The sequence below is a fragment of the Wolffia australiana genome, chromosome 2 (assembly GCF_029677425.1).
Source record: "Wolffia australiana isolate 7733 chromosome 2, ASM2967742v1".
Classification (NCBI taxonomy): domain Eukaryota; kingdom Viridiplantae; phylum Streptophyta; class Magnoliopsida; order Alismatales; family Araceae; genus Wolffia; species Wolffia australiana.
The window spans coordinates 24,366,252-24,392,279 of NC_135836.1; the positions used below are offsets into that span (position 1 = coordinate 24,366,252).

The 26,028-nt window shown below is 43.4% G+C and overlaps 1 protein-coding gene across 1 annotated transcript; it reads right to left on the reverse strand.

Moving 5' to 3' along the window:
• Positions 1–720: 720 nt before the first annotated feature.
• LOC144700195 (ammonium transporter 1 member 2-like) lies at positions 721–2,380 on the reverse strand. Its single transcript, XM_078571633.1, has one exon. It carries the CDS (start codon positions 2,377–2,379, stop codon positions 841–843), a length of 1,539 nt encoding a protein of 512 aa, XP_078427759.1. The 5' UTR covers position 2,380; the 3' UTR covers positions 721–840.
• Between the last annotated feature and the right edge of the window lie 23,648 nt (positions 2,381–26,028).

Genomic DNA, 26,028 nt, shown 5'->3' on the forward strand with positions numbered 1-26,028 from the left:
GCGAGGGAGACAGAGGAGATGAGAGACAGAGAGAACGAGAAAGAGAGAGGGGATGAGAGACAGAGAGGGCGAGAAAGAGTTTGGGGGAGAGAACAACCGCGGGGGACCAAGAGAACGAGAAAGAGAAGGGGGAGAGGGAGCACGAGAGAACAAGAGCACGAGAGAGGGATGAGAGACAGAGAACTAGCGGGAGCGAGGGGGAGACGGAGAGGAGAGAGAGCGAGGGAGAGAGAAGGAGTAGGAGAGGGGGAGAGAGGTCGAGAGAGAGAGAACGAGTGGAGAGAGGGAGAGACGATGAGAAGGAGAAAACGGGAAGGGTGAGCGAGAAAGAGAAAAAGACGGACGGCCGGCGATGGCTGAGGCGGCCGGAGACGGACGGCGGCGGCGGCAGCGGCCGGCGACGGGTGGCGGCGGCGGGCGGCGACGGGCAGCGGCGGCGGCAGCGGCCGGCGACGGGTGGCGGCGGCGGGCGGCGACGGGCGGCGGCGGCCAGAGACGGCGCCCGCGGTGGCCGTCCGCGGCGGGCCGCGGCGGCAACGACCAGCGAAGTCCAGAAGCTGACGTGGAGTCCACCTGGCGTGGATGCCATCGTGGAGTCTACCTGGCTACCAGGTGGACTCCACGTCAGCTTCTGGACCATCGCTGGCAAAAAAAAGAAGACAGCCAAATGGCGTCTTCTGATTGGCGCGTGCTATATTTTGAACAAAAGCTACTTTTTGAACGAAAAACGGAGTTCGTGACGTTTCGTAGTAAGCGCCATTAAAATAAAGAAAACAATGCTGGGAGCATTTACAACGAGAGATTGAACGATGGGTGACGGAAACAATGCTGGATGGACTCCTAGAATGTGAGGCTGTAGACTTGGCCTCTGCGGGGGGGCCTCGAAGGGGCGTCGGTTATCTTGTTTTGGGGGTGGCCCGGGGAGTCGTCGGCATCGTCGTTGGCGTAGGCGAAGCCTCCATGGCTGATGAGGTCCATCCCGGCCATCTCCTCGTCGGCGGAGATCCGAAGAAGCCCGAACCTGCGTAAGAGGAGGAAGAGCGGGGCCATGGTGGCGGTGACCCACCCGGCGATGGCGAGTATCTGCACGACCTGGGCGGCCAGCAGCCCCGTCCCGCCGCCCATGAAGAGCCCGAAGGGCCGGGCCGGCGCTCCCGGGTAGACCTCGTTCACGTACCTCTCCTCGGCGAAAAGGCCGGTGAAGAGCAGGCCCCAAGCGCCGCACCCGCCGTGGAGCTGCGCCGCCTCGAGCGGGTCGTCGAACTTGAACCGGTCGGCCAGCTTGTTGCACGCCATGAGCACGGCCGCGGCGACGACGCCGCAGATGATGGCGGCCCACGGCTCGACCACGGAGCAGCCGGCGGTGATGGCGGCGAACCCGGCGAGGAGGCCGTTGCAGACGTGGGACACGCTCCAGTGGCCGACGAGGACCCGCTGGCCGAAGAGCGCGGTCAGCGCGGCGGCGCAGCCGGCGAGCGTGGTGGTGACGGCGGTCCGGCCCACGGCGGACCACTGCCCGTGGATGGAGCCGGCGGGGCCGTAGGACTTGAGGATGGTGAGGAAGGAGCCCGGGTTGAAGCCGTACCAGCCGAACCAGAGGAGGAGGGTGCCGAGCACGACCAGCGACGCGCTGTGGCCGCGCGGCGGGCCGGGGCGGCCCGGGCGGCCGAACCGGTCGAGGCGGGGGCCGACGATGAGCGCACCCCAGAAGCCGGCCACGCCGCCCACCATGTGCACCACGCCGGACCCGGCGAAGTCGATGGCGCCGCTGCCGAAGAGGAGGCCGGAGGGCCGGGCGGGGCTGGCCCAGCCGTCGGCGGACCAGAACCAGTGGGACGCGACGGGGTAGACGAAGCCGGTGAGGAAGGAGGAGTAGACGAGGTAGGCGGCGAACTGGGTGCGCTCGGCGATGGAGCCCGAGGTTATGCCCGCGGCGGCGATGGCGAAGGCCCACTGAAAGAGGAAGAAGGAGTAGTCGAAGCCGGGGAGGGGCACTTGGTTCAGCCCGAAGAAGTGCCTCCCGATGAAGGCGTTGGAGGGCGCCCAGAAGGCCAGCGCGAAGCCGAAGAGATAGTAGAAGATGCCGGCCGCCGCGGCGTCGAGCAGGTTGGTGAGCAGGATGTTCATCGTGTTCTTGGCGCGCACGGAGCCCGCGCAGAGCATGCCGAAGCCGAGTTGCATGGCGAAGACGAGGTAGGCGGAGAAGAGCAGGAACGTGGTGTCCACGGCCGACCCCGCGTCCGTCAGTTGGGCCGCCACCGCCTCCAACTGGGCGGAGATGTTGTCGAATCGCCCGCAGATGAAACTCGCCATCGCCGTAGAGACGTTGCCTCCCGCTAACCCGAGAAGCGAGGCGCAGCTCTGTGTCGCCATGTCCATCTTCTTCCTCTTCTTCTTCTTCTTCTTCTTCTTCTTCTTCTTCTTCTCTCACTGCAAAATGCAGAAAGATGGTCGCCGGTGCCCTTGTTTATAGACGGGAGGCCCCGGATCAGTCGGGCGTCCGACTCTTCTGGCGGCAATCTCGTAAGTCGTAACAAACCTTGCGAATGCAGATCTAGGTTGTAGACTATTCCGAATCGCATTTATCGGAATGCAGATCTAAAACCCTGACTGGACAGTTCGAATTTTTGGTCAACGAAATTAGTTGATTCTGTTTCGTGAGAACGATAATGTATTTCTTTGAATTAATTATGGATACAAAACAGACCTAGGTTGTGCACTATTTTAAATATATTTCGATAAGCACGGAGATAAAATACAGATTCCAGTACTGCGCATCGTAAATTTAAATTACAGTTATGGTAGTATATTATTTATCCTGACTTATTTGTGTACTAGTATCTTATTCATCAGATTTCAGGATCTATATGTTGACAGGACCTTGGCCCTTCAGTCAACGCAGTAAGTTGTTTTTAATCAGATTAGTACAGTACTTTTTTAAAGAATTTCAGATTCTATGGAGATTTAGGTCAGTATCAGACCTCGCAGAATAAGTTTTATGCTATTACGTGATCGTAAGATTTTTAAAAAATATATGTAATTATTTTAAGAAATATTTCATGGCACAACGATCAACTTAAAATTTTAATTGGGAGAGAAATATTATGTATCTGTTATGAACTTTTAAGTAGAGTGTCATTCTATTAATTTGTAAGAACGTTAAATAGTTCATCTGATTCCCCAGATTCCATAATCAGAAATCCAAAATTCTTTATTCACTTCATAATTTTTTCATTATAACATCAATATAATTAACTTAAATATCGTTAAAAATTAAAACAATCATAATACCTGTAGTAAAAAATTAATATTCTATAAGAATATATTTCATCATAATCACAGTTCCCTGCTGAGATGAGTATTGTTATTAACTAACTTTATTTTCTGTAAGGGTTTTTACAAATTTTATTGTTTATACTCGTAAGACAACAACAATGAATTAAAATCTTGATTTTGAGTGTTTCAGGCAGCTCCTGTTGGAGGGAAACCCAAGGAGCTGGGCCTATCTCCCATTATTTCATAGAGTAAATACACTAACAAAACACGTGCGTTAGTGTGGGATGCTGTCATAGAGATCCAAAAGAGATGGTCCAAACTTATTGAATAAATACCTTTTATATTTTTTTTTCAACATGGGGTTAACCTCTTTGCACTATAGAGGTACATCGTTGACCACGCTAATGGCAACAAGAAAACGAGTCGTGACCTTGAGAAACAAGGGGAAAAAATAGATCGGGCTCCTAGCCTATGTAGTTCAGAGCTAACATCATGATAGAGTGACTTTGATATGTCATTTAATATCTTGAGCATTCAGTATTCTAATAGAAGAACCCTAATCTCATCGTTTCTGTAATCTTACTTTTGTAGTTTCATGATAGGGGGATAGCTGATCTGGGTGATAGGGTCCAGTCATTTGAAGACAACAATTGGATGACAATGTTGACGTCAACAAAAAGGTTGACAAAATTTAAATGGATGTGATTTAACCACAGTCATTAGACTCCTTCTTACCGAAAATATGACAAACAAGGGCATTGTCATCTAGGTTTAGACAAGAGTGGTAGTGTAATAAATTGTGATTATTTCTCATTCATGCAACCCACTGAATTTAATTGCGGATAAAATAATGATGAACATATTTTCTTCGATACAAGCATAAACAATGCAACTGGTTCACCATAAAAATACTAAAGTTGTGAACAACTCAAATTACTGAAGTTTTTTACTTTATTTCCCTTGCCGTGCATGCATTGGGAAACATACAGGAATTAAGCAGGTTTTTTTGGATAGCACAAAAAGTCGGGGATGGGCAGAAACATAATAGTAAATTCAAGGAATTTTATCTTAAATTCAAGGAAACTGTTATCTTATTTTAGTTACACGGTAAAGAAATATGTTCATATGTTTTATGTCTAGTGAAAAGAACATTCTTTGTGTTGAAAGCTCTATTTGAACAGTGCTTAGGTAAATGGAATTAGGGTGTTTCCTTAAGGTGAACTAAGAACACCTAGTGGGTATAATAGGAAACCTCATGCTAAGATCATGCATCCATATTACACTACTACTTGAACATAGCCATTCAACTCCCTGATAAGCACATTAATTCAGGTTTTAATTTTTCGTCATTTCTGGCTTTTGAATTTAAGATAATATATGATATTTGTTGACTATCCTGAATTAAATATTTCTTTTGAGGGAGATAATAGAAAAGAGTGATGGACGATGAAGCAAAAATAATACGACAATGTGACGAGGTAAACATAGAGGTTCATGTAGGTGTAAAGATATAAGTGGATGAGAATGTGATGAGAGTTTTCTCATAATGGGATGATGAAGTTAAGTAACGATGAGGGTTACAAGGAGAAGATGAAGGTTGATAGTGATATGACATGAAATAGTAATTGTGTGATATAGATATAATTTAATAATGATGACGAGTATGGAACAATGTAAGGCTATAAGTTTTGCCCTAGCTCCTGAAGTTCAGACAGGACCATGGTAATTTGCAACTGCATGTTAGCTTCTCCACTTTTTTCTTGCTCCTCAATCACCCACCACGCAAAGAAAAAGCTAGATGGATCCTTAAAACTTGCTGTCTTTCAAAATTTTGGCAAATGTAGGATGCAGGTTTAAAGATGATTTTACATTAGTCAACACCTCAATTTATATATTCAATGGAATAGATGGAAGGACAAAAGAAGGGCAAAGCTGCCCTGAAATTTTCAGTTCAATTGGCCTTCTAGATTTTCAGACATAAAGCTTTAAAGTTGGAGCAATTATAGTCATTCATTTGATCAGATATTATCTCTCTCCCAGTCGGAATCACTTCATATTTATCCATTAATGGTTTTTACAACCTTAAAAATCATGAAATATCCCATTTAATCGTTGGCTTGTGTTTATGTGTCATCCACAATCATTGGCTCAGGAGTCAATTTGTGTCCTTTCACATAAAGAGATGAAAATTTAAAAAATATTACATAATTAAGGTGTAACATGGCAAAGCATCCCAATGCCACATGTCTACATGTTTTTCTGTTTTCTAACGATCATTATCCTTGTGTCACCAACTCATGAGGTGCATCTCATACATTTATTTATACCACCATTCACCACTTTTAATGCCAAATTCTCATGATTATGATGCATTTTATTGTTATTTTATGATATTTTCACCAATACCATGACACTCCACTGCTTCTCAATCGTTACATTGTTTTATGATTAATTACATTCTTTATTCATACCTGGAAAACCATTTGAAAATTTTCAAGTCTGTCGAGTTTAATTCTTTCAGAACTCAAGTAGATGACCAAGGAAGCAAAGAGAGGAAGAGGATGATCAGATGAGTCAAAGTGAACTTTCAAAGTTGTCTCAGTTTGACTTTTTCAGTCAAATTAGTGATTCCTTTAAACTAACCATTTTCTATCTAATTTTCAAATCACCCGCAGATGAAACTCATCCTCACCATAGAAACATTTCCCCCTGCCAACCCAAGAGGTGAGGGCACAGCTCTACGTGAACATGGCCATCTTTTTCTTCGTCTCTCACTGAAAAGTGCAATATGGTCTTTGGTTTCTGACTAGATAAATGGGAGGCCCAAACCAGTCATATGTCCAACTCTTCTTGCAATTAACTCAGGTCATATTTATCAAAATGCAGAACTGTAACCTTGAATGTACAGTTGGAGACTTGGTTAAAATAGTAAGAGTCTTATTTTGAATCAGACTGATACTGTATTTTTTGGTGAAATGTTACCGATAAGTCAAAATTTAGGTGGTTAACCTAGCAAATGTGTAATTTTGAGACATGCAAAAAATTTATAATTAACCCTAATTCACTTATTACTGATGTAAATTGGTGAGTAAGGGGTCAAACCACACAGAAGGTTTTGTGATTAAGATTGATATTTAGAATAAAGTAATGATAAAGAAAGTGGTTAAGATGAGAGATCTTGGAAATAAGAGATACTAGATTTTTTATTGGCAAAATACACGGTGTCAGGTACTTCCAACCCTACGGTTGTGTTTGTAGACCGATCCATCTGTGCCGTGGATGCCACCCAGGGGGATTTTATATATGAAGTGGATTGTTTACCAACGTTTATAGGCATGGAGTGAGCATAAATGTCCAAGTTATACTCGGATCCTACTTGTCCACGGCCATGGTGCAGGAAAATAAAAAATACATGAGTGTACCTAGGAGGTGCTAAGAGAAGGTCGCTCGTGCAGGTGTTGTGCAGGGTCCCCTGCAACAATGATGGTGCATAGAGTGTCCGGAGCTCTTCCTGCCATCAACAGGTGTCATCGTTGAGGTGTGTGGCAGGTGCATCGGTCAGGCGAGAGGGCCAACGCTCTCACCTCTAGTGCTCCATGCAATGCGCCAGTCGCGCGGCCCATCCTTCAACAACCAAGTACCTAAAGTCCATATCTCCTTGACACTCCTTTAGCAACTTAGAATGCAGTTACATTTTGTCATCAGAATTAATACTGATGTGTTTGGATATCGTTAGTGAATTCTTCTATGATATTCTACTACATTGGCCAAGGGCTTCATCACATCTTCTTCCTTGATCTGTCTACTCTTATACCAAGGGCCAACAATACCATTTTGACCACTCAATCATATTTTTTATTTTCTTATTGCACTCTAGCAAAGACATTTTAGAATTCCTCCAATAGGAATTAGTCGGCAATTCTCAAAGTATAAGTGTCCATCTAGAAGACATCTTTGGTGTCTCAAATCAAAAGACTACTTATGGTATCATGACTTGAATTAATTGATGTAACACAATGGATGCCGGGAACGAGTGGCTCGGGTTCCACAGAGAGGGCGAGGGCAGTCATGTCATGTAGTGGAGACGACTAATGTGGACGGAATGCAAGTGATGATGCAACGATAAAATCACTGAAAGCGTATAAATCTGGCATTTACTGACACCCAAAGACCACTAGGCTATGGTAAGAGTGACCTGTTATAAGCCAAAAATAGGGGTCAATTTTGCCAAATTTAATCCCTTGTCGTTGTAAATTTTAGCTTATACAATAAAATTTATAAAAAACTCTACTTAAGATGTGTAGTGATAAGTACGAGTGTCGTCCAAGGGAAGCTAGTAAGGAATCCAACTAATGTTCTTCTTGAATAATTTGAACCCCTAATTAGAGTTAATTTGATCTTCAATGAAGATCAAATCACCCTAATAAGATGACAAATTTAGAAAGGGGGGAAGAAGAGATGGGATGAATAGAAGAAATAGGGAGCTCTAAATTGGCTTCTTTGATCCAAAGAGAAGGGCCAAAGGGGTCAATTAGAGAGGTTGAGAGGGAATTTTTGAATTGATTTGGTTGGTTTTGTAGGTTTGATAATTCAGAAATAACTACACTATTAGATAAAAAAGGGAAATTTAATCTCCTAGGAATTGAAGTATTTTTTGATAGTTTTTTAATGTGCACTTGGAACAGCTAGGTAAATCTCTCAATTTCTCCTCTCAATCTCAGTAAGGGGTTGTACATTTCGATCAAGCTTAGCAATTTAGAATTTCAGACGAAGATCAAGAAGAACGAAGAAGAAATTTAACTAAAATATCATCCAAAATACACTAAAGGTTCAAATACAAAGAAGAAAAAGGTACCAGATAGGTTGATGCAAGCTGGAGCTCCTCTCTGTCTTGAAGCTGTGATAGAGCACCATCAAGAATGAGCTCCCCCTCTTGAAATTTAGCTTTTATACTTAGGTTACATGGTGAAAATCACCATTTTACCCCCGTTCAGTAATTAATCTTTATATATCAATGTAGGTTTGATCTGAAGATCCGACCATGCAGATAGAAAGAGGGGATTAAGACGAGCAAATCCATAAAAAATTCATCTCAATCGGACTTCAGGATCAAAAGTTATTAATAAATGAATTTAAACCAATTTTAACCATTTGATTTAAATCCATTTATATAATTATTTTCTTTTGAGACACGCAATTACGTGTCGATTTTCATTGGCGGAGGACGCTTGGACTTCAAATGGTGGGTGGAATCTGCGCGTGCCACGTACAAATAACCATGCACAAATGTTTAGGAAATCAAAAATAAAATCAAAAGAAATGTTTAGGAAAGTCAAGGTGGTACAAATAACCATGCACCTTCGCATGCGTTTCTTGCAGCGCGGACGAATCCGCAAGCGCCACGTCACCGCTCGTGTGCGTGTTGTACGCCGCCGCAGGCGGTGAACTTACCTCCCGGCGCTGACCCTCATCAGGCGCTGTCAGATGCTAATCCACAGCAGTGATGAAGCCACGTCAGTCGCCCGAAAATCTCTCTAGCACTTTTGTAATAAAGTCTTCTTTAAAAATTGGAATTTCTGCTTGACGCCGCCCACAGATAATCATGTATATGTCCTCAGCGCACTCTCTCTCCTCTGGTTTCTCCTAAAAAACTTAAAACAAATGTTAAATAATTGCAATAAAACCCTGGAACATTTTAAATGACATCTTTACGCTTGCAACCACGACCGAGAGTTGTTTTGAGTGTATCATTGCAACGAAAATTTACAAAAAGCCCTTCGAAGTTCGAAAATTATCTTAATACTCCTTTTTTCCTTATAAATATATCTTTTTTTCTTAATAAAAATGTATTTCTTCCTCAAATAAATCTCAGAAAAATCCAATAACATCCTAAAAAATTCTAGAAAATTCACTGATTCATCCTCGTATTAATAAATATGGAAATTAAATATTAAACTTGCCATCTTCACTAGAAAATAATTATTTTGAGCTTAAATAAATCCCTTAAATGTCATAGAAATCACAGAAAATTAGGAAAAAATCAGGAATCATTTTGAAAACAGTATTTTTATGTAAATACATGATAACAACCCCACTTTAAGCTCTTTAAATGCATAAAATTGTGCTAATAGCATGAAATAAAGACTGAATTTAGGGTGTTATCAAGCTGGAAATGCCACTAGGCTCCCGATGTCTCGGACGACGGGTAGAGGGCGGATGGTGAGAGTATGACTATTTCTGCTCATGCATGCACCGTTCGAAGCACCAACCAAACCTATTCCCACTGATGTAGTCCTATCTATCAATAACCTAACCTTGTCGGTGGAGACACGCTAGGGAGATATTGGAGGAAATAACTGAAAGCGTAAAGGAAAGAAGATTTAGTGTACCAGATTCGTTTTGGGTATCATGTCTCTATCAGCCATAAGAGGTCTGGTGGGTGACCAGGTGTGTGTCCTGGCCATGACAACTGATAGCGAGCGTAGATGAGCAGCGGCCCGGGCATTGCTGAGAGGCGGTGCAAGCGCGACGGCAGTGGGCACTGACGAGCAATCGGGCATGGTGAGCGGTAGTAGTGGGCATGGTGGCGAGTATGGCGACAGACACGGTAGTCAACATGATGGCGAGTGTGGCGATAGAGTGCAGCAATAGTAGGGCATGGCGGCAAGGTCAGCAAAACACAACGGCAAGGCGCAACAGTGCGGCAGCGTAGCGACGTGGTAGGGCATATAGGCAGTAGCACGACTGGTGGCAGGGCGCTAGCAGTGCACGGCACCGCCTTGGTGTAGTGGTGCAGTGGCACGAAGGTGGTAGGGTGCGACGCCACACTGGTATTAGGGCTCTATGGCGCGGCGTCGGTAGGACTCGGTGACGCGGAGGTGGCATGACTAGGTGGCATGGTGACGACATGACTCAGTGGCGCGACGGCAGTCAGGCACTATAGTGCAGAGCAACATGGCGCTGCGGTAGAGGGGCGGGCGGTCGTAAAGGCGGCTCGGGCGACAACAGCTGTGGCGCGAGTGACTGTGGCTGCGGTGCCGACAATCGTGGCTACGATGCAAGCGGCTGCGCCTGACCGCGGGAGGACACAGAGAAGCCATAGGAGGAAGCGGGGGCAGCTCCGCGGGAGGCCGCGCGACAGCCATAGAGGGGTGGAACAGTGGCTGCGGAAGGCCGTGAGCGACCGCAGAAGGCCAGGGGCAGCCGCCCGGTGGCTGTAGGAGGGCGTGCGGTAGACGCAAGGGAGGGTGTGGGGCATCCCCAGGAGGCCGCAGGATGTGGGAGGGTAGCCTCAGGCTGCTGCGGGTGGCCGCGGGAGAAGCGACGGCTACTAGGCAGCACCGACGGCCGCAAGAGTGCGCGGGCAACCGCGAGAGAAGCGACGGCTGCTAGGTGGTGCTGACGGCCGCGAGACTGGGCGGGCAGCCGTAGTGGACGCTTGGGCGGCCATGGGAGGTTGCGGGTGGCCTCGACCATGGGCATGGAACCGGCATGCGGTAGGGAACCGACAGGTGGTGGCAGTCAAAGCTCTGGAAAAAACGGCCATGATGGCGGCTTTCAGCGATCAAGATTAGGGTTTCTCTCTCTCTTTCTCTCTCTCTTTCTCTCTCTCTCTCTCTCTCTCTCTCTCTCTTTTCACAGCGGCATTTTCATAAATACTGCAAAAACTAAAAAATCAGGAAAAAATCCTTAAAACTCACACTTGTTCAACCTTATTTTCTCTTCCCCTCTCCTTTGGGTGTCCCCACCTTTTATAGGGGCAAATATGGGCCTTTCCCCTTAGAAATAAAGGTGAGAAGGCCTATTTAAGTAATTAGGAACCCTAATAGAAGAGTGAGACCTCTAACACAGCCACTCATGGGCTCACACAAGCGCAAACATGTAGGTCCATACAGCTGTCCAAACACATGCGAAATATACAAAAACAAACACATACGCGGCCGACATATAATGCCTACTTAACAAGGAAAATGTAAGGAGAGACAACATCAAACCTCTGTGGCCCGTAGACTAGGCCGGGTGCTGCAAAGGCTAGGTCTCGTGCGTGAACCCTTGCTCGACGAAATGGTATGACGGAGTCTTCAAAGTTGGATGGTCCTCCATCATTAATCCTAACGGTATTATAATATAATACCACTCAGGGATTCATATGGATCAACTCAGTGAACTCTTTCCATTAAAGAAACCCCATAATTAATTTGTAGTGTCTCCACACAAAGGACCACAATATTTACCAGACAGTGCTATTCTATCTAGATATTTTGATACCCTTCTTGACTATCCTTCGAATATAAATACTCAAAACACATGCTCAAAGACTAGCGATCTCAGTACTATGATCTCAACATAATTTACTAAGCCGTATGGTGTATTCATGAACTTCGTCATAATCCTTATTTTCCAATGATGCCCAAAATACATTGATCTAATTTCTTTATCTATGGATCTGCTATATGGGGTCAATGAAACTCTTCTTTTATAGATGATATCTCCACTCAAGTGAAGTGTCTTAGCAATTTTGTTTATTTGAAATGAGACATTTATTATTTAACCATGGAATAACACCATTTCTGTCACACATCAATGGAATAGGGTCTCTGATCTAAGGTATGACTCCAAGAATAATGATGAACATTTCAATCACCCCTTCTCCTTGAAGACATCAGATATTGTGATGTACTGAGCTCTTGCCATCAAGTTTGAGGTTTACCCACTTTGAACATTTCCAATAAGCTATATATCCTGATGCCACATAAGCACAATTACAACACACTAAAACTTGTGTTAATATCACTACATGTACATGTTTCTTTGTCCTCAAATTATTACATATACATTTTATCAAGCCTGAAATGATTAATTTATTTTTTAGAATGATGATTTTAATGTTATTTATTTTTAGACATTTTTATGACATTATATTCTAAGATAAAATAATTTGTTCAAGTAACAATATACTTTTTATGAACTTAGGGACACTAACTACTTAAAGATATTAGTTTTGAAGTCAGAAAATGTAATTCCACATTTTCTGGATGTTATATGTTTTTTTAAAAATTAATTAAGTTTTTTTGGTCTAATATACATAACCTAACACATGTTTCCATTCAACTTGTCGAATGACAAACAATTACCACTTTCTGCAATGATTAACACATCTAATCATGATGAAAATCATCATAATGGTATTACCATCGTGATGCCTTACTCGCCAGTATTTGACTAATGTTATTTTTATTTTTTAATTTCAGGGGTGGCATAGCTAAATGAAGAAAATATCTGGGTTAAATTTCATTAAATGGGACCATTGATAACATGCATCTTTAGTGCCTTATATTATTATATTTATGCGTATTTATGCATTAAATTACTCATATTTGCATGTTATCAAGCTTAAAATGATTAAATCTATTTTTAGAACAAATTTCTGAAATTTTTCTATATTTTAGGATTTTTCTAATAGTATATTCTAAAAGAATATAATTTTTGAGAAAGAATATGATTTTTATGGAATTTTTGGATATTAAATTTGGAAAGATATGATTTTTCTGATTCAAAAAATATATTTATATGTATTTTTTGGGCTTTTATTTGATTTAATATGAAATTTTAAGTATTTTGGTTTTTTTTATGGCATAGTGTGACGTGGCGTGCGGATGCGCCGCCACATCAGCATTGAGAAAGAGATTTTTTCTTTGTTTTTTGTCCTTTTGACATGTACATGTGGGAGGGAATATGAAATGTCGCGGTATACGAAAAGCCACGGAATACGAAAAGCCATGGAATATGAAAAGCCACGGAATACAAAAAGGCATGGAATATGAAAAGCCACAGAATACGAAAAGCCACAGAATACCAAGTGCTTTGACTTCTTAACAGGCACAAACTGATGACATTGATGAAGAGAGAGAAGAAATTAAAGGCTAGGATTGCTTCAACTTCCAACGGCCATAACTTTTCATCTTCCCTCCTCTTTCTCTCCATACCCTCTAATCTATAAATAGAGGCCTGGATCATTGTAAAAACCATCTTGAACTTGCTTCCCACTTTTGTGGGCTGATTGAAAGAGAGTGAGTTTTGAGATCCATCAAGAGTGTTCTTGGTGTCTTGGGTGTGTGGAAGAGACAAAAGAGAAGAGGGGGAGCTTACCGGCACTCGCAAATCACCGTGATCCTGGCGGAACGTAAGGATCTAAGGTAAGTGTCTTCGCCTTACGTTGTTTCTCTCCCAACATCATCGTTATCATAGTTATAGTTTTTTTTTATCAACGTTTCATTTATCACTTCACTCACTTACGACCCCACTCTCTCATCTCTCCATCCTTGCCATCGTACCATTCCATATCCAACCACTATCCTCGTTCATACCATAGTTCATTATCGTGTCCGTCACAATCACTTACTCTTTTATTTAAGTTAAATTAACATATAAATTAAGTACTTCTTAATCGATATCACTCGCTCATATCCTTGAATTGTGTTTTTGTCGATTGCTCATTGATCATCACTAGTTTAAGAAAGTAATTCCTTAATCATCGTTCCCTGTGGAGACGATCCGTACTCATCACTAACTACGTATTTTCAAGTACGGTCAAATATATTTTATTGAATAATCTCAATCACCAACGACGAATTTTAACCCTAAAATTGAGATTATCAACCATGTATATTGATAAAGATACATCTAAATAATAATAGTAATCTTATTACCATTTTATTTTTGTTGAAGGGTCAATGATTGTGGTGCTGGCCTCATGTCGCGTGAATAGTATTACCATTTTATTTTTGTTGAATGGTCAATGATTGTGGTGCTGAACTCATGTTGCATGGATAGTGCATCCATCTGTACATGTGGCAGCTATGTGCATTTGTGGCATCCATATGTATACACTTCCATGAAGAAGAGGCAAAACATGTAGACACAAATGCTGGTGCACAACCATGACAAACTTCCGTAATCATTTATCCCAATAATTATCTATGCCTTTTCTCCATAAGTGACATGTGGCACTTTATGGACCATCAATTAATAATGAAGAGTAAAACCCCATTCTGGCCCTTTAGGGAATGTAAGAGATGTTAAAGAATAAAATCTAAGATGTGATGTGATGTACGTGGCATGGCGAGAAGAGGGAAATATTTTGTTTATACCAGTGGTGAGGATTCATATAACTATAAAGGCTTGGTATCAGGTGACCTCGAAGTCCGATCAACTTGAAATTTTAAGAGCCTCTATGACTTTCTCTCCTATATCTATCCATATGTATAAAAATGTCGGTGAACTCACTTTCTACCTTGATAGGATGATTAAAATAGAGTGAGGTTTTGAAGATCCATCAGATGTGTCTTTCTATCTTCAATGACTAGTCTCCATCATCAAAATGATGTGGTCGTGGTGGAACATGAGGACCTAGGGTAAGTTCTCTTGCCTTAGATTGTCTTTTATCCATAATATTTTTTAGGTTATATTTACTTCATCACCATCACCTCTCATTCTGCCATCCTTGCTTCAAATTGTCAACTCATAAAAGATCAAATCTTAAATCTTAAATTTCTGCATTCCTACATCTTTATTAACTTTCTCTACCCATTGTCACTTCTTGTTCTCACCCATATGAATCTCCCATTCTTTGTTTCTCTGTCCATATCCTCCTCTTTTCTAAGCTTAATAATATTTATTTCTTCATACTAAATAGTGACTATCATGTCCCTGATCCAATGATCACGACAGCGGGGTGGACTACGCCCACCTCGGATGAGGTCCTCGCCACACACTTCATCGATGCACTTGTTAAAGGCGGGGACAGCTCCACTATCTCTCCACCATCATCATGCAGTGGGTTCGTGTGAGGTGTCGACGCGAGCACTTCTCTGAGCACCTACAAGGTATCACTTATGTATCGTTTCCTTTCCTGCACATGGGCGTGGACGAGTGGGATCCGAGTGTAAATGGGATATTTATACTCTCTCCACGCCTATAAACATTGATAAACACTTCACTTTATAATTAAAATCCCCCTGGGTGGCATCCAGGGCATGGCTGGATTGGTCTACGGGCACAACCGCAGGGTTGGCCATTCCCGGCACCATGTTTTTTGCCCAAAAAAAAAAGTGACTATCATATTCTAACCTGACCATTTTCCTCACCACGCAATCTCATATTTATTATGCACCTCCTTTCATCTCTCTTAGATCGCCCTATAAGGAACATTAAACCCCTAATCATTGTTTCCGATGTAGCCGACATAATACTCATCTCTAGCTGGAATGTGGAGAGACATGTGACATAAAAGGACTAGGCGGCAAGGAGGGATATGGTAGCAGGAAGGGATTTTAAAAAAAATTGTGCGGAGAGATGCGACGAGGTGGCGAGCTTACTAGGGAGGTGTTGAGGCATGATAGTGCATTAGGGGGGCTGAATGTTGGCTACATCCTGATGGCAGCTAGGGTGATGCGTACAGTCGCGACAACTGATGATGGGCGACGACGAGTCTACATGCGGCAATGGCGGCTACAAATAGTGATAGTGGTGATTAACACTCCCAAGGATGAAAAAGGAAGCTTCTGAGTAAAGGAACCTTCTGAGTTATATTCATCAATCAAAAAAATGGAGTTCTAACAGTTTATATAGAAAAGTGAGCGAATCGGTGGGGTAGGAAGACGGTGAGTCTGTTGTGCGAGAGTACTTTCAAAACTAAAAAGGTAGGGTTTTTTGGAAAGCCTAAAGGCCATCACTGGCGGTTAAGCCCTCTCGTCTCTAGGGTTTGACGGTCTCTATCCGGTCTGAGTTTTTAATAATGACCTAAACCTTACCTAAACTCGGTTCGATCTTGTCTGGTCCCAGTCTGGTCCGGACCGGTCATGGGCTGGTCAGGTTGACTAGTCAATGTTGATGTCAAAGTATAAAATTTATGTTCATAATAATGTTAAATATCATCAACATCAAGTGAGTGCTCACAAATGGTGAAATATGTGGCGTCAAAATTGAGCTCAATAGAAACCTCTATGTCAAGTTGGATTTGATATTTTTAGAAGTTTATAAGAAAATTCATCCAGGCCAGAATTTTTTAGGTGTCTTACCCTTCTTTTCCGTTGTCCTCTTTGCTTCTCTCCATTACTCGTGCATTTGAGATAGCGTAATGATAGTGGAGGAGAGATAATAGGGCTCATCAAGATGGATGATATTCAACATGCTGGTGATTGTAATGATACATCTAGAGACTAGTCTCATGAACACACCAACCTGTCTTGTTCTAGAAACTAATAACTCATATATCCAATCAGCGCACATGTTACTTGATCTTAGGTTTTATGGCCTGAATCATGAAGGTTTCTCTCTCATATTTTCTCTCACGTTAAATACATTAGACATTTTCCTTTGTGAAAATCATAGACTTTTACCTTTCACCGTGTAGACAGATTTATATTTTTAATTAATCTTGATGAAAAATTACACTGCCTTTTTTGGAGAAAATTTTCAAGACCAAGTTTTTTGCAAAATCATCTCTGATCCATAGAATGTTAAACCATATTTTTTGGTTCAGAATTGAATACAAGGAATTATTGTGACTCATAATTCACACCATTAAAAACCTTGTTATAGATATCAATGTTTGGAGATATTTGCTATTTTTTTTGAATTTACAATAAAAATAATTTTTATTTTTAACATCCATAAATTACAAGGATATAGAGTCGTGACATTTGATGCAGTATTTAATATTTTTCAAGGGAATAAAGAAGAGCACTATGAAATGATGGAGAGAAGGAAATAATAAACTTGTTGAACAATTTATATGGGATCCACTCAAAATATTATCTTTGGAAATGGCCACAATCATTATTAGGAACAATGATAAATAAAACCATGATAGTTGTCGACATGGACAACAGGGATAACAATTTTTGATAGTTGTCAACATTGTCATCTTTCAAGATAGTGATCGTCGTATACGCTGATTATGACAATATTTGATGGGAACAATGACCATATCTAGGATGGTGACTGTGGTTGACCAAGATTGTAACTACAATTATTATTGTCAAGGTGTATGAAAAATACCTCATTGTATGCCTCTCTCACACATCTCTCATGTTATTTTCTGAACTCATTCTCTCTTTTTCTGTTTGTCTATGTCACTCTCTATCTCTCTCTCATTTTCTCTCTCTATCTCCCTCTAGTTCACTCACTCTGTCTTTGTATTTCATCCGCTCTGTCTTACGTTCTATCGTTTCTCATGGAAAAATGATATAAGGGGACAGATGATAGAATGATTAGCCCCTATGATTTTAGGCGGATGACAGTCTAGACCAAATCAAATGGCTTTGAAGCATTGTCTGAAAGTGTCCTATGTCATTTGTCCGACAAGCCCTCTCCTTGGGCCTTCTCTCTCCCTGTGCCTATGAATGTAGAATAGTATGATTGATAGATAATACTTCAAGCTGGAATATTTCTTCACAATTGATTGCTCATCTACTTCAAGTACCACCCTCAAATATAAATTTATGGCGTGCCATAGTGCCAGCTTTGCTTTATGGCCTTAAATATTTAAATATATGTAAATACTTCATATCCTTAGACTGGTACTCTTGGTCTAATTTGACATATGTAACTGATAACATGCAAATAAGCATGATAATTAATGTTTATTTCATGTATTTTAGAGCATAATTAAGCTAATTTTATGCATGTTATCATGAATTTTATGTAATTTCCACAAAAAATAATTATGTCCGCTAAATTATTCTTGCATTAAATTCAGTATATTTTGATGTTTATAGTGATTTAAATAGATAGTATATTTAAAATAACTCATTTTTGTGAGAATTTCATCCAAAAAAGAGTTGTAGCTAAAGAGATATTTAATTTTGAATTTTAGAGAATTTTCTGGACTATATTTGATATTTTCCAAGTATTTTTTAGGTTAAACATTGGCAAAATTGAGGCCCATTAAGGAGGGATGATGTGGAATAACCTGGTCGCTCTCTTTTCTTACGGAAAAAGCCAATTTTGTGCCCTATAATGATTGATGATGTGGCATGCTCTAGTGGCTCCCTATTCTGGTGGGATAGTCAAATAAATGTAAGGCTAGAAATGTTCAAAATTCAAATGGCCACAACTGCTGATCCCATGGGTAGATTTGACTGAAATTTTGTGGGGAGGTCCACCTCTTATTTCACTTTCCATGACCTGTGGTTCAGCCTATAAATAGATCCCAAAATTAGGCTTTTCTTGTACTCTTTTTGTCTTTCCATTTAAGCAACCTTGTGAATAAAAGGCTTTGGAGTGCGTTTCTTCCCTCTCTTGATCCATCTTCGTGTCTATTGCAATATGCCATGGCACCGGGTGCAATATGCGGGTCCATGAAGGGACATTAATGCTTGGGAGCATCACCAAAGGAGAGGTAAGCCCTAAACACTTAATAATTAGGATTTTTATTTCATTTCCCCCATCTTTCTATCCATTCCAGATTCTCATATTACTTCACTCTCTATTGTAAGTTATAAGTTAAACTTATTAGAAGTCAAATAGAGGGTAAAAATTTATGAGAATAGATAATAAGAGTGTTATACACCCAGGTACCCAAATGAATAGTTATGTAAGAACAAAATAACCCTTAGAACCAAGATTTTAGACATAGTGATAACGACAGTCTAAAATCAGCAATTTTACGAAGAAATTTGTAAGAAATTAGCCATTTATCTAAAATTATGTATAGCAATTTTACAAAGTTATTATATAAGTATATAAATGCTCGAAACTTGCCCTTGTAAAAATAAGGGTTTTGCTTAACCACAAGTAAACGATGTGTTCTCAATCGGCAAAGCCTTTAAAGCCTGATGTGATCTCAATCAGCGATGCCTCTAGGTGTTCTCAATCGGCGAAGCTTCTAAGGTGTTCTCAATCGGCGATGTCTCCATTGCCTTTTGGCTGAGGTATTCTCAATCAGCGAAGCCTCCTTAGACTGAGCTGAGGAGTTCTCAATCGACGAAGCCTCCAAGTACTGAGCTTAGGATTTCTCAATCGGCGAAGCCTAACAGCCAATCCTTGCTCTCTCATTTATAATTTAAAATTTTCTAATATAATATATTTAAAATTATTACCAGTAACTCTAACTCCTATGCACCATTTTAGATAAATGGCTAATTTCTTACGAATTTCTTCGTAAAATTGCTGATTTTAGACTGTCGTTATCACTACGTCTAAAATTCTGGTTCTAAGGGTTATTTTGTTCTTACAAAACTATTCTTACCACCCTATGATACGTGAGGGTACCTGGATGTCTAGAGATTAATAGCTTATACCACCCTATCCTAATTAGGGTCTTCATGGGAAACCCCTAATTAGGGTTTTTTCATCACACCCATTCATTCCTCTCATCCTATCCTCACTCCATGATTTTAATACTATCTTAATCTCTGTTATTAGTCCATACTTTTTATGGTAGTAAGAATTAGGAACTTATACATAAAACTTAATTTCATTTAATTAAAATCAGAATATATATCTAATATCTCAGTGGTCTCCGCACTCTCCCTCGGCGGTCGCAGCCCTCAGACATTCAAAATTTGGGAGAGCGGTGGATTGTTTGAATGTCTTGAATTTTTTGAAGTTTCATCAATCTTGAGCCGGGAATCATCTTTTTCATGTCTTCTCTTAGCAAGGTAATTTCCAAGACTCCGCATGAACTCAAGATTTCAATCGCTCAAAGCTAAACAAAGTCAGATTTCAACTATGCTTGGTCAGCAGCCTTGAATTCCGAGGAGTAAGTGTCCGACAATATCTAAATTTTTATTGAAAATACCGGAAGGCCCTCCACAAGCGAACAACCCTCTCTCCTCTTCAATAAGTGATTTCATCATAAGTTCTGCTACAGACCTCCAATTGCGCTGATTTTTTTGTCCCATTAGATTTGGAAGGTCTTAATCCATAGGAATTGACTACAGAATTTCTGAAAATGGAGCAGTATAACTCCGAATAAAAGGAATTGAAGTTTGAAGGTGACCTTTTCATTTTAAAAGTTTAGTTTGTGATATCTCGCGATTTAAAGAACAAGAGTATTCCAAATTTGGGCTTAAACCGCGCATCTCGGCAAGGTGCGTTTAGTCGTATCAATTTTTCCATCTTTTCCTTTTCATTTATCTAAGATTTTGATGATTTAAAATCCCTATTACCGTTAAAAATTCTATGGCCCGCAATCCGATGCAGGCCTCTAAAGAGGAAGGACCTCCCAGCTGGCCAATTGACGTGTCAAACATGTCAACGGGCCAGGGGAGAATTTTTGTTGATGTGGTTGATTTGGCATGCCACTCTTATGACGTGTTGCCCAAATTAAAATGTCACTCGGCCACGCCCGTCTTAGAATCCGTCCAGGCAGTCAGATAAGACAGCCTGGACAAATCCAATGGCATACTGATGTAGGACACTCGAGGATGACGTTGGACAACTAGATGAATGGATGCTGACGACTAAGGGAGATGGGGATGACGACGATGGGTGGAAGTTACAAGAAGGGTTGAGGATAAGGTGGGATAAACAGACCAAAAATCCACATGATCGATTTCGAAAACGTAGAGCAGATGAAATAATTGTGGTGCAGCCCCTTTCCTCGTTGAGGGCGGGAGTATTGTCTTCAACCGCCGCGATGATGCCGAAGCACCAAATCCAATACCTTCAAATTGCATCCACGAGGAAAATTGATGAGAAGACCTAATCCACTATTCGTTGAAATTCCAAGAAATCAAAGCAAATCCGATGGCAGTGGACGAATTCTCGAGGAATACTGGACGGAGAACACTCGACACCAAGGATTTTAGGCATACCTCGGCCTATTGTAAGGCCTATTCCAAGAACTCGACACCACGGGGGTGCGTGATGAGGGTGCAAGAAATTCAGGTCGTGACGTGACTGGGCAATTTGGGCGTTGTAAGGCCTATTGGACAAAATATCTGGACGTTCCGGACGTTGAGCGGCCCTGGCAATGAGACGGTCGGACTTAGCCTGGTTGCTCAGTAGTTGGAGTGCTTAGGCATGGGGCGTTGTTGGCGGAACGATTGATGTGCGCTTCAATAGGGTGTCGCGGATCCAACTGCGCAGGTCAGTTGGCGGGGGGTCAAGGGGGGAGTCGCCCCCTTGCGAGGTTCGGGGCAGCACCCTGAAAGCTAAACGGTATGCGTCGCGGCAAGTAGCTTCGAGGGCGTCCGGAAGCACAAGTAGTTTTGAGGGCGTCCGAAGGTGCGGGCGGCCGGGCGTGCGGCGTGCGCGTGGCGTGCACGGGCGCTTACGTGCGCGGGCGGTGGCGTGCGCTGGCGTGCGCGGGCGCTAAGCGCGAGCTGCCCTAAGCGGGGCGGCCGGCGCTGGGCACAGGGCTCGGGAGGCCCTGAGAGGGGCGGCCGACGCAGGGCAACTGGCGCTGGCAGCCCTGAGTGGGGCGGTCGGCGCTGGGCGCTAGGCGCGGGCGGCCTTGAGTGGGGTGGTCAGCACTAGACGCTTGGCGCGGGCGGCCTGAGAGGGGCATCCTGGTGCTGGCGGGAGAGAGAGAAGGAAAGAAAGAGAGAGGGAAAGGAGAGAGAAAGGAAGGAAGAGAGAAAGAAGGGTGTGTGGTAACCGACGGTAGGGACGAGGGCAGCGACGGCGGTGGCGATCTGAGGAGAAGGGGAGGGTAGGGCAAGTCCTCTAAGAAGAGTTAACAATAACTCAATTCCTGAATTATGACTTGCCTAAATATTTCTTGGAACATTGGCCTATACTTATAGGCCTTAGAGGAAAAAGAAAATACAGTTAATAAAAATAAAAATAAAGACGAGAGACGTGGTTTCGTGTCACATGAGGGGGCAGTTCTTGATCTGTCTTTGGAGACGTGTCAGGACGCGTGAAGGGGCGTGCATGGGTGGAGGCGTGCCTGATGCTGGTGTGTTGACTTGGTCCAGTGACGATGGCGGCATGTCCTTAGCAGTAGCATTGTCTTCGGATGACGGTGGCGACGCATCCGGTGTCGATGCGTTGACATCGTCGCCACCACATACAATTAATGAAAATAAAAAAATAAGCTCCACCTGCCATGGCCCCGACAACATTAAATGATGTCGTGACCGAAGTCATCAATGGGCCCATCTGGAATGTCGCCCGCTAACATGTCGCAATTATGATGGTCTAGATGATGGACCCATGGACCATCACCCCCTTGTTCAAAAAATTGAGCCGTTGGCATTTAATGCCAAGGGCTCAATAAATGTTGAAGGGTTGACTGATTCAGAGGGTCCAACCCCGTCAACCCAGCTGATTTTGGCCGGATCGATCAGGTCAAAATGGTCGGGTTCGACCCGATTGACCTGACCAAGTGTAGCCAGGTCGACTGGGTCGCAACGATCGGGTCCAACCGGGTCGACCCGACCGACCCAGACAGGTTTGACCTGATCGAACTGGCCGAGTCTGACCCGCTCAAACTAGCTGATCCAGACTGGGTCGACCTAGTCAAACCGGCCAGGTCTAACCTGGTCGAATCGGCCAAGATTGACTTGGTTGACCTGACCTACCCCATCGTGGTTGATCTGGTCGTACTAGTCAATCCAGACCGGTTGACCCGATAGACTTCTCAGCCAAATCGGGCCAAGTCGCGCCTACTGACCCACCGTGTCTGACGCGATTGAAATGGGAGCTATCGACCAGGTAGACCTGCTACCCTGGTTGATCTCGCTCTAATTATATCGGCCGATCTGGTCGAGGTCAATCTGGTCGAACCGACCGACCCCGATTAGACAGACCTAGCAGACTCGGCTGTGTCTGATCAGGTAAAATTGGTCAACCCTGCCCAGGTCAAACTGACCCCCTGACCAGGTCCGCTCTAGTCGCACCGAGTGATCACGATCGGGCCGGCCCCCCAACCCAGTTGGGTCAGGAGTGGCCAAACATGCCAATCCCTAGTATTATTAAGTTGTTGCCTCTGCTGATCTGATCGCCCAGACAAGTAGCCCTAGGCAAACTATGAGAGAACAGGCTGCACAACCAAGACCCGCACGTGCTGGTATAGGGAGAGAGAAACAAATAGACGAACCGACACCACCGATCATATGGGCGGCAATGGTTGCTGGACCTACACAGACGACTATTGCACAACCACTCCTAAAGTCTATAGTTCTCCTTCATGATGATGACATGACCCTGACACAAGGTTACACCGAATCTGAGGGAATGCGACTTGTTGCATTCTCCTAAGAGGAGGTCACGATAATGGCAGCACCATTCGCCTACACCATGATAGGGAACTTTTCTACCTAGTGCCCCCTGATAAATGATATCACACAGATATATTTAGCACCAGGATACTTCCTCGGACTAGTGGTCATCAGCGTGTGCAACCATCAGAGTGTCTATATCCATTTCCAAATGGAAGCCGATTTTAGGAAAGCCTTAAGCCGTACCACCTAGAATATTAGTGGTTCCATCATGCATACGTATCGATGGACGGCGGAGCAGATGAGCACCTCACGTGATCATTCCCCTTACTTGTCCCAAGTAGATAAGCTTCCCGGGACTATGACAAAATCTCTTCACGCCCAAAGCCGTGCAATCCCTAGCAAGTGTTGTAGGCACATTTATGTCTTGATAAAGACATACAGCTGTTCAACTGCCCTATATATGCGCAATTTTGTGTGAAGATTGATCTACTAGCCCCTATTCATCACATAATACGTATTAGGAATGGGAACAAGATGATCGACCAGCCCATAGTATACGAGAATTTCACGCAATTCTGTAGCCACTATACACTTTTGGGACACACCATCCACACGTGTCGCCAAAAGGTGCTACAGGCCACCTCATCCCCCATAGACGGAGTACCATCCCCCATTGCCCTACGATGATTATATCGTAGAGGCAAAATCCACAACCCAAGGGCATTGCCCTAACCAGAGACCGCCGCCTATTATACGACCCACCCCTACACCGCAAGGTGTGTCGATTGTACTGCCCTCCCTAGCTCGGAGACCCATATCCATCAAACCTACTTCGGTTGGGCCTACACCTACACCAGCACAGTGGGTGAAGAAGGGTGCTGATAAGCACCCCAAAACCCCACTTCGGACTAGAGATGCTCCCATCTACTCGCCACTTATCAGGCAAATGATAGAGGTTAGGTCAGTTACACCAACCTCGAATGCATTTGCCCTTTTAGAGGTAGCAGATGGATCTGATACTCAAGGCCGCAACGAGGTAGGAGTGACTCACATTAATGGCCCTCATGCTACTCCAATTTCCTCTTCCTCTAGTTCCTCTCAGCCAATATCCTCACGCTCCACACCACTCTCTATTCATCATCTATCCCCATGCCCTCTACCCCTATTGTCTGTTGTAGCTAGCCATTTCCTTCCTACACCTTACCCACCTTGCCCTCCCTCTCTCGGATGTCCGCCATCACCCACCACACATACCCCTTGTCACCCATCTCTCAGCCAACCAACTCCTTCCTTTGGCCAACTGACTTCCATCGACTCTTGCCATTCCCGCCACCCACCTTCCCACTCACGCCCAGTCATTGATCCACATCCTCACCCTCCTAACATACCCACTCCCCACCCATCTGACATACCGACCACGCCCCTTCCCCACCCAACCGACCCACCCACTCCACCTAATTCCTACACACCCCATATACCACTTGCTATGGAGGAATGCTTGACTAAATGTCAAGCCTCTCTCCCTAGCGATGACACAAGTGGGGACACTAGTGGACTTACTTCCACGAGCGAGGAGGAGGATGCCTCCATATCTGTGGACTCTTATATGGACACCCTACTACCTCCTGGGCATCACTCAGATACACCTCACACTTGCCGCATATATAACACCCGATCGAGGGTGCACCACGAAAGTCGATAGTGCTATGATTCCAAGTCTTATTTGATATTGTCGAGGGATAGGCAACCCTCTACCCAGTCTCACCTCCTATCACTCATCAATAAGCACAAACTAGGAATAGATGGGCTTATTAAACCGATGACTACCCCGGATAGCACACATTCCATTATGAGGAAACTCAAAATGGATCATGCCTACTGCCACTCCTCGAATAAAATATGGCTATTTTGGACACGAGACTATTCATTGGAGCTCCTTGACGAAGGGATCTAGTATGTCACCTTCGCCGTTCAGCCCTCCTTGGTGCCTTACATGCTCATGGTAGTCTATGCATCTTATAGATACCTCGAGCGAGAGGCCCTATCGGAGGAACTTGTCCAACATATATACACTCATTTGTGTCTTGTTGATCTCCCCTAGTTTATGGTGGGGGATTTCAATTGCGTACGAGCAGTCAGTGAACGATAGGGAGGACAACCACCTAGGTCGAGATCCATGCAAGCATTCAACAATTTTTCTTCATCAGGCTTCACTAAATGAGCCCCCCACTATAGGCGAGAGATGGACAGGGTGCAATGAGTGCCAATCAGATAAGCGTATGTATGAATGACTTGACCGCTACTTCACAACTAGTATTCCACTACTATAGTGCAATATTGTTATTTGATCTTTTACCGCCTTATCATTCTGACCATTCATCGACGCTCCTTCTCCCAAACGTGGGTATTCATGTTTGCAGGCGGCCTCTCCAATTCAAATCTATGTGGCTGGAGCATGAAGCTTTTCAAAGCTTTGTGCGTCACCACTGGCATGGCGAGATCTCTACATCACCCATGGATAACCTCAATTAAAGATCGAGAAACCTCAAGTTCCACTTGAAAAGGTGGAATAGAC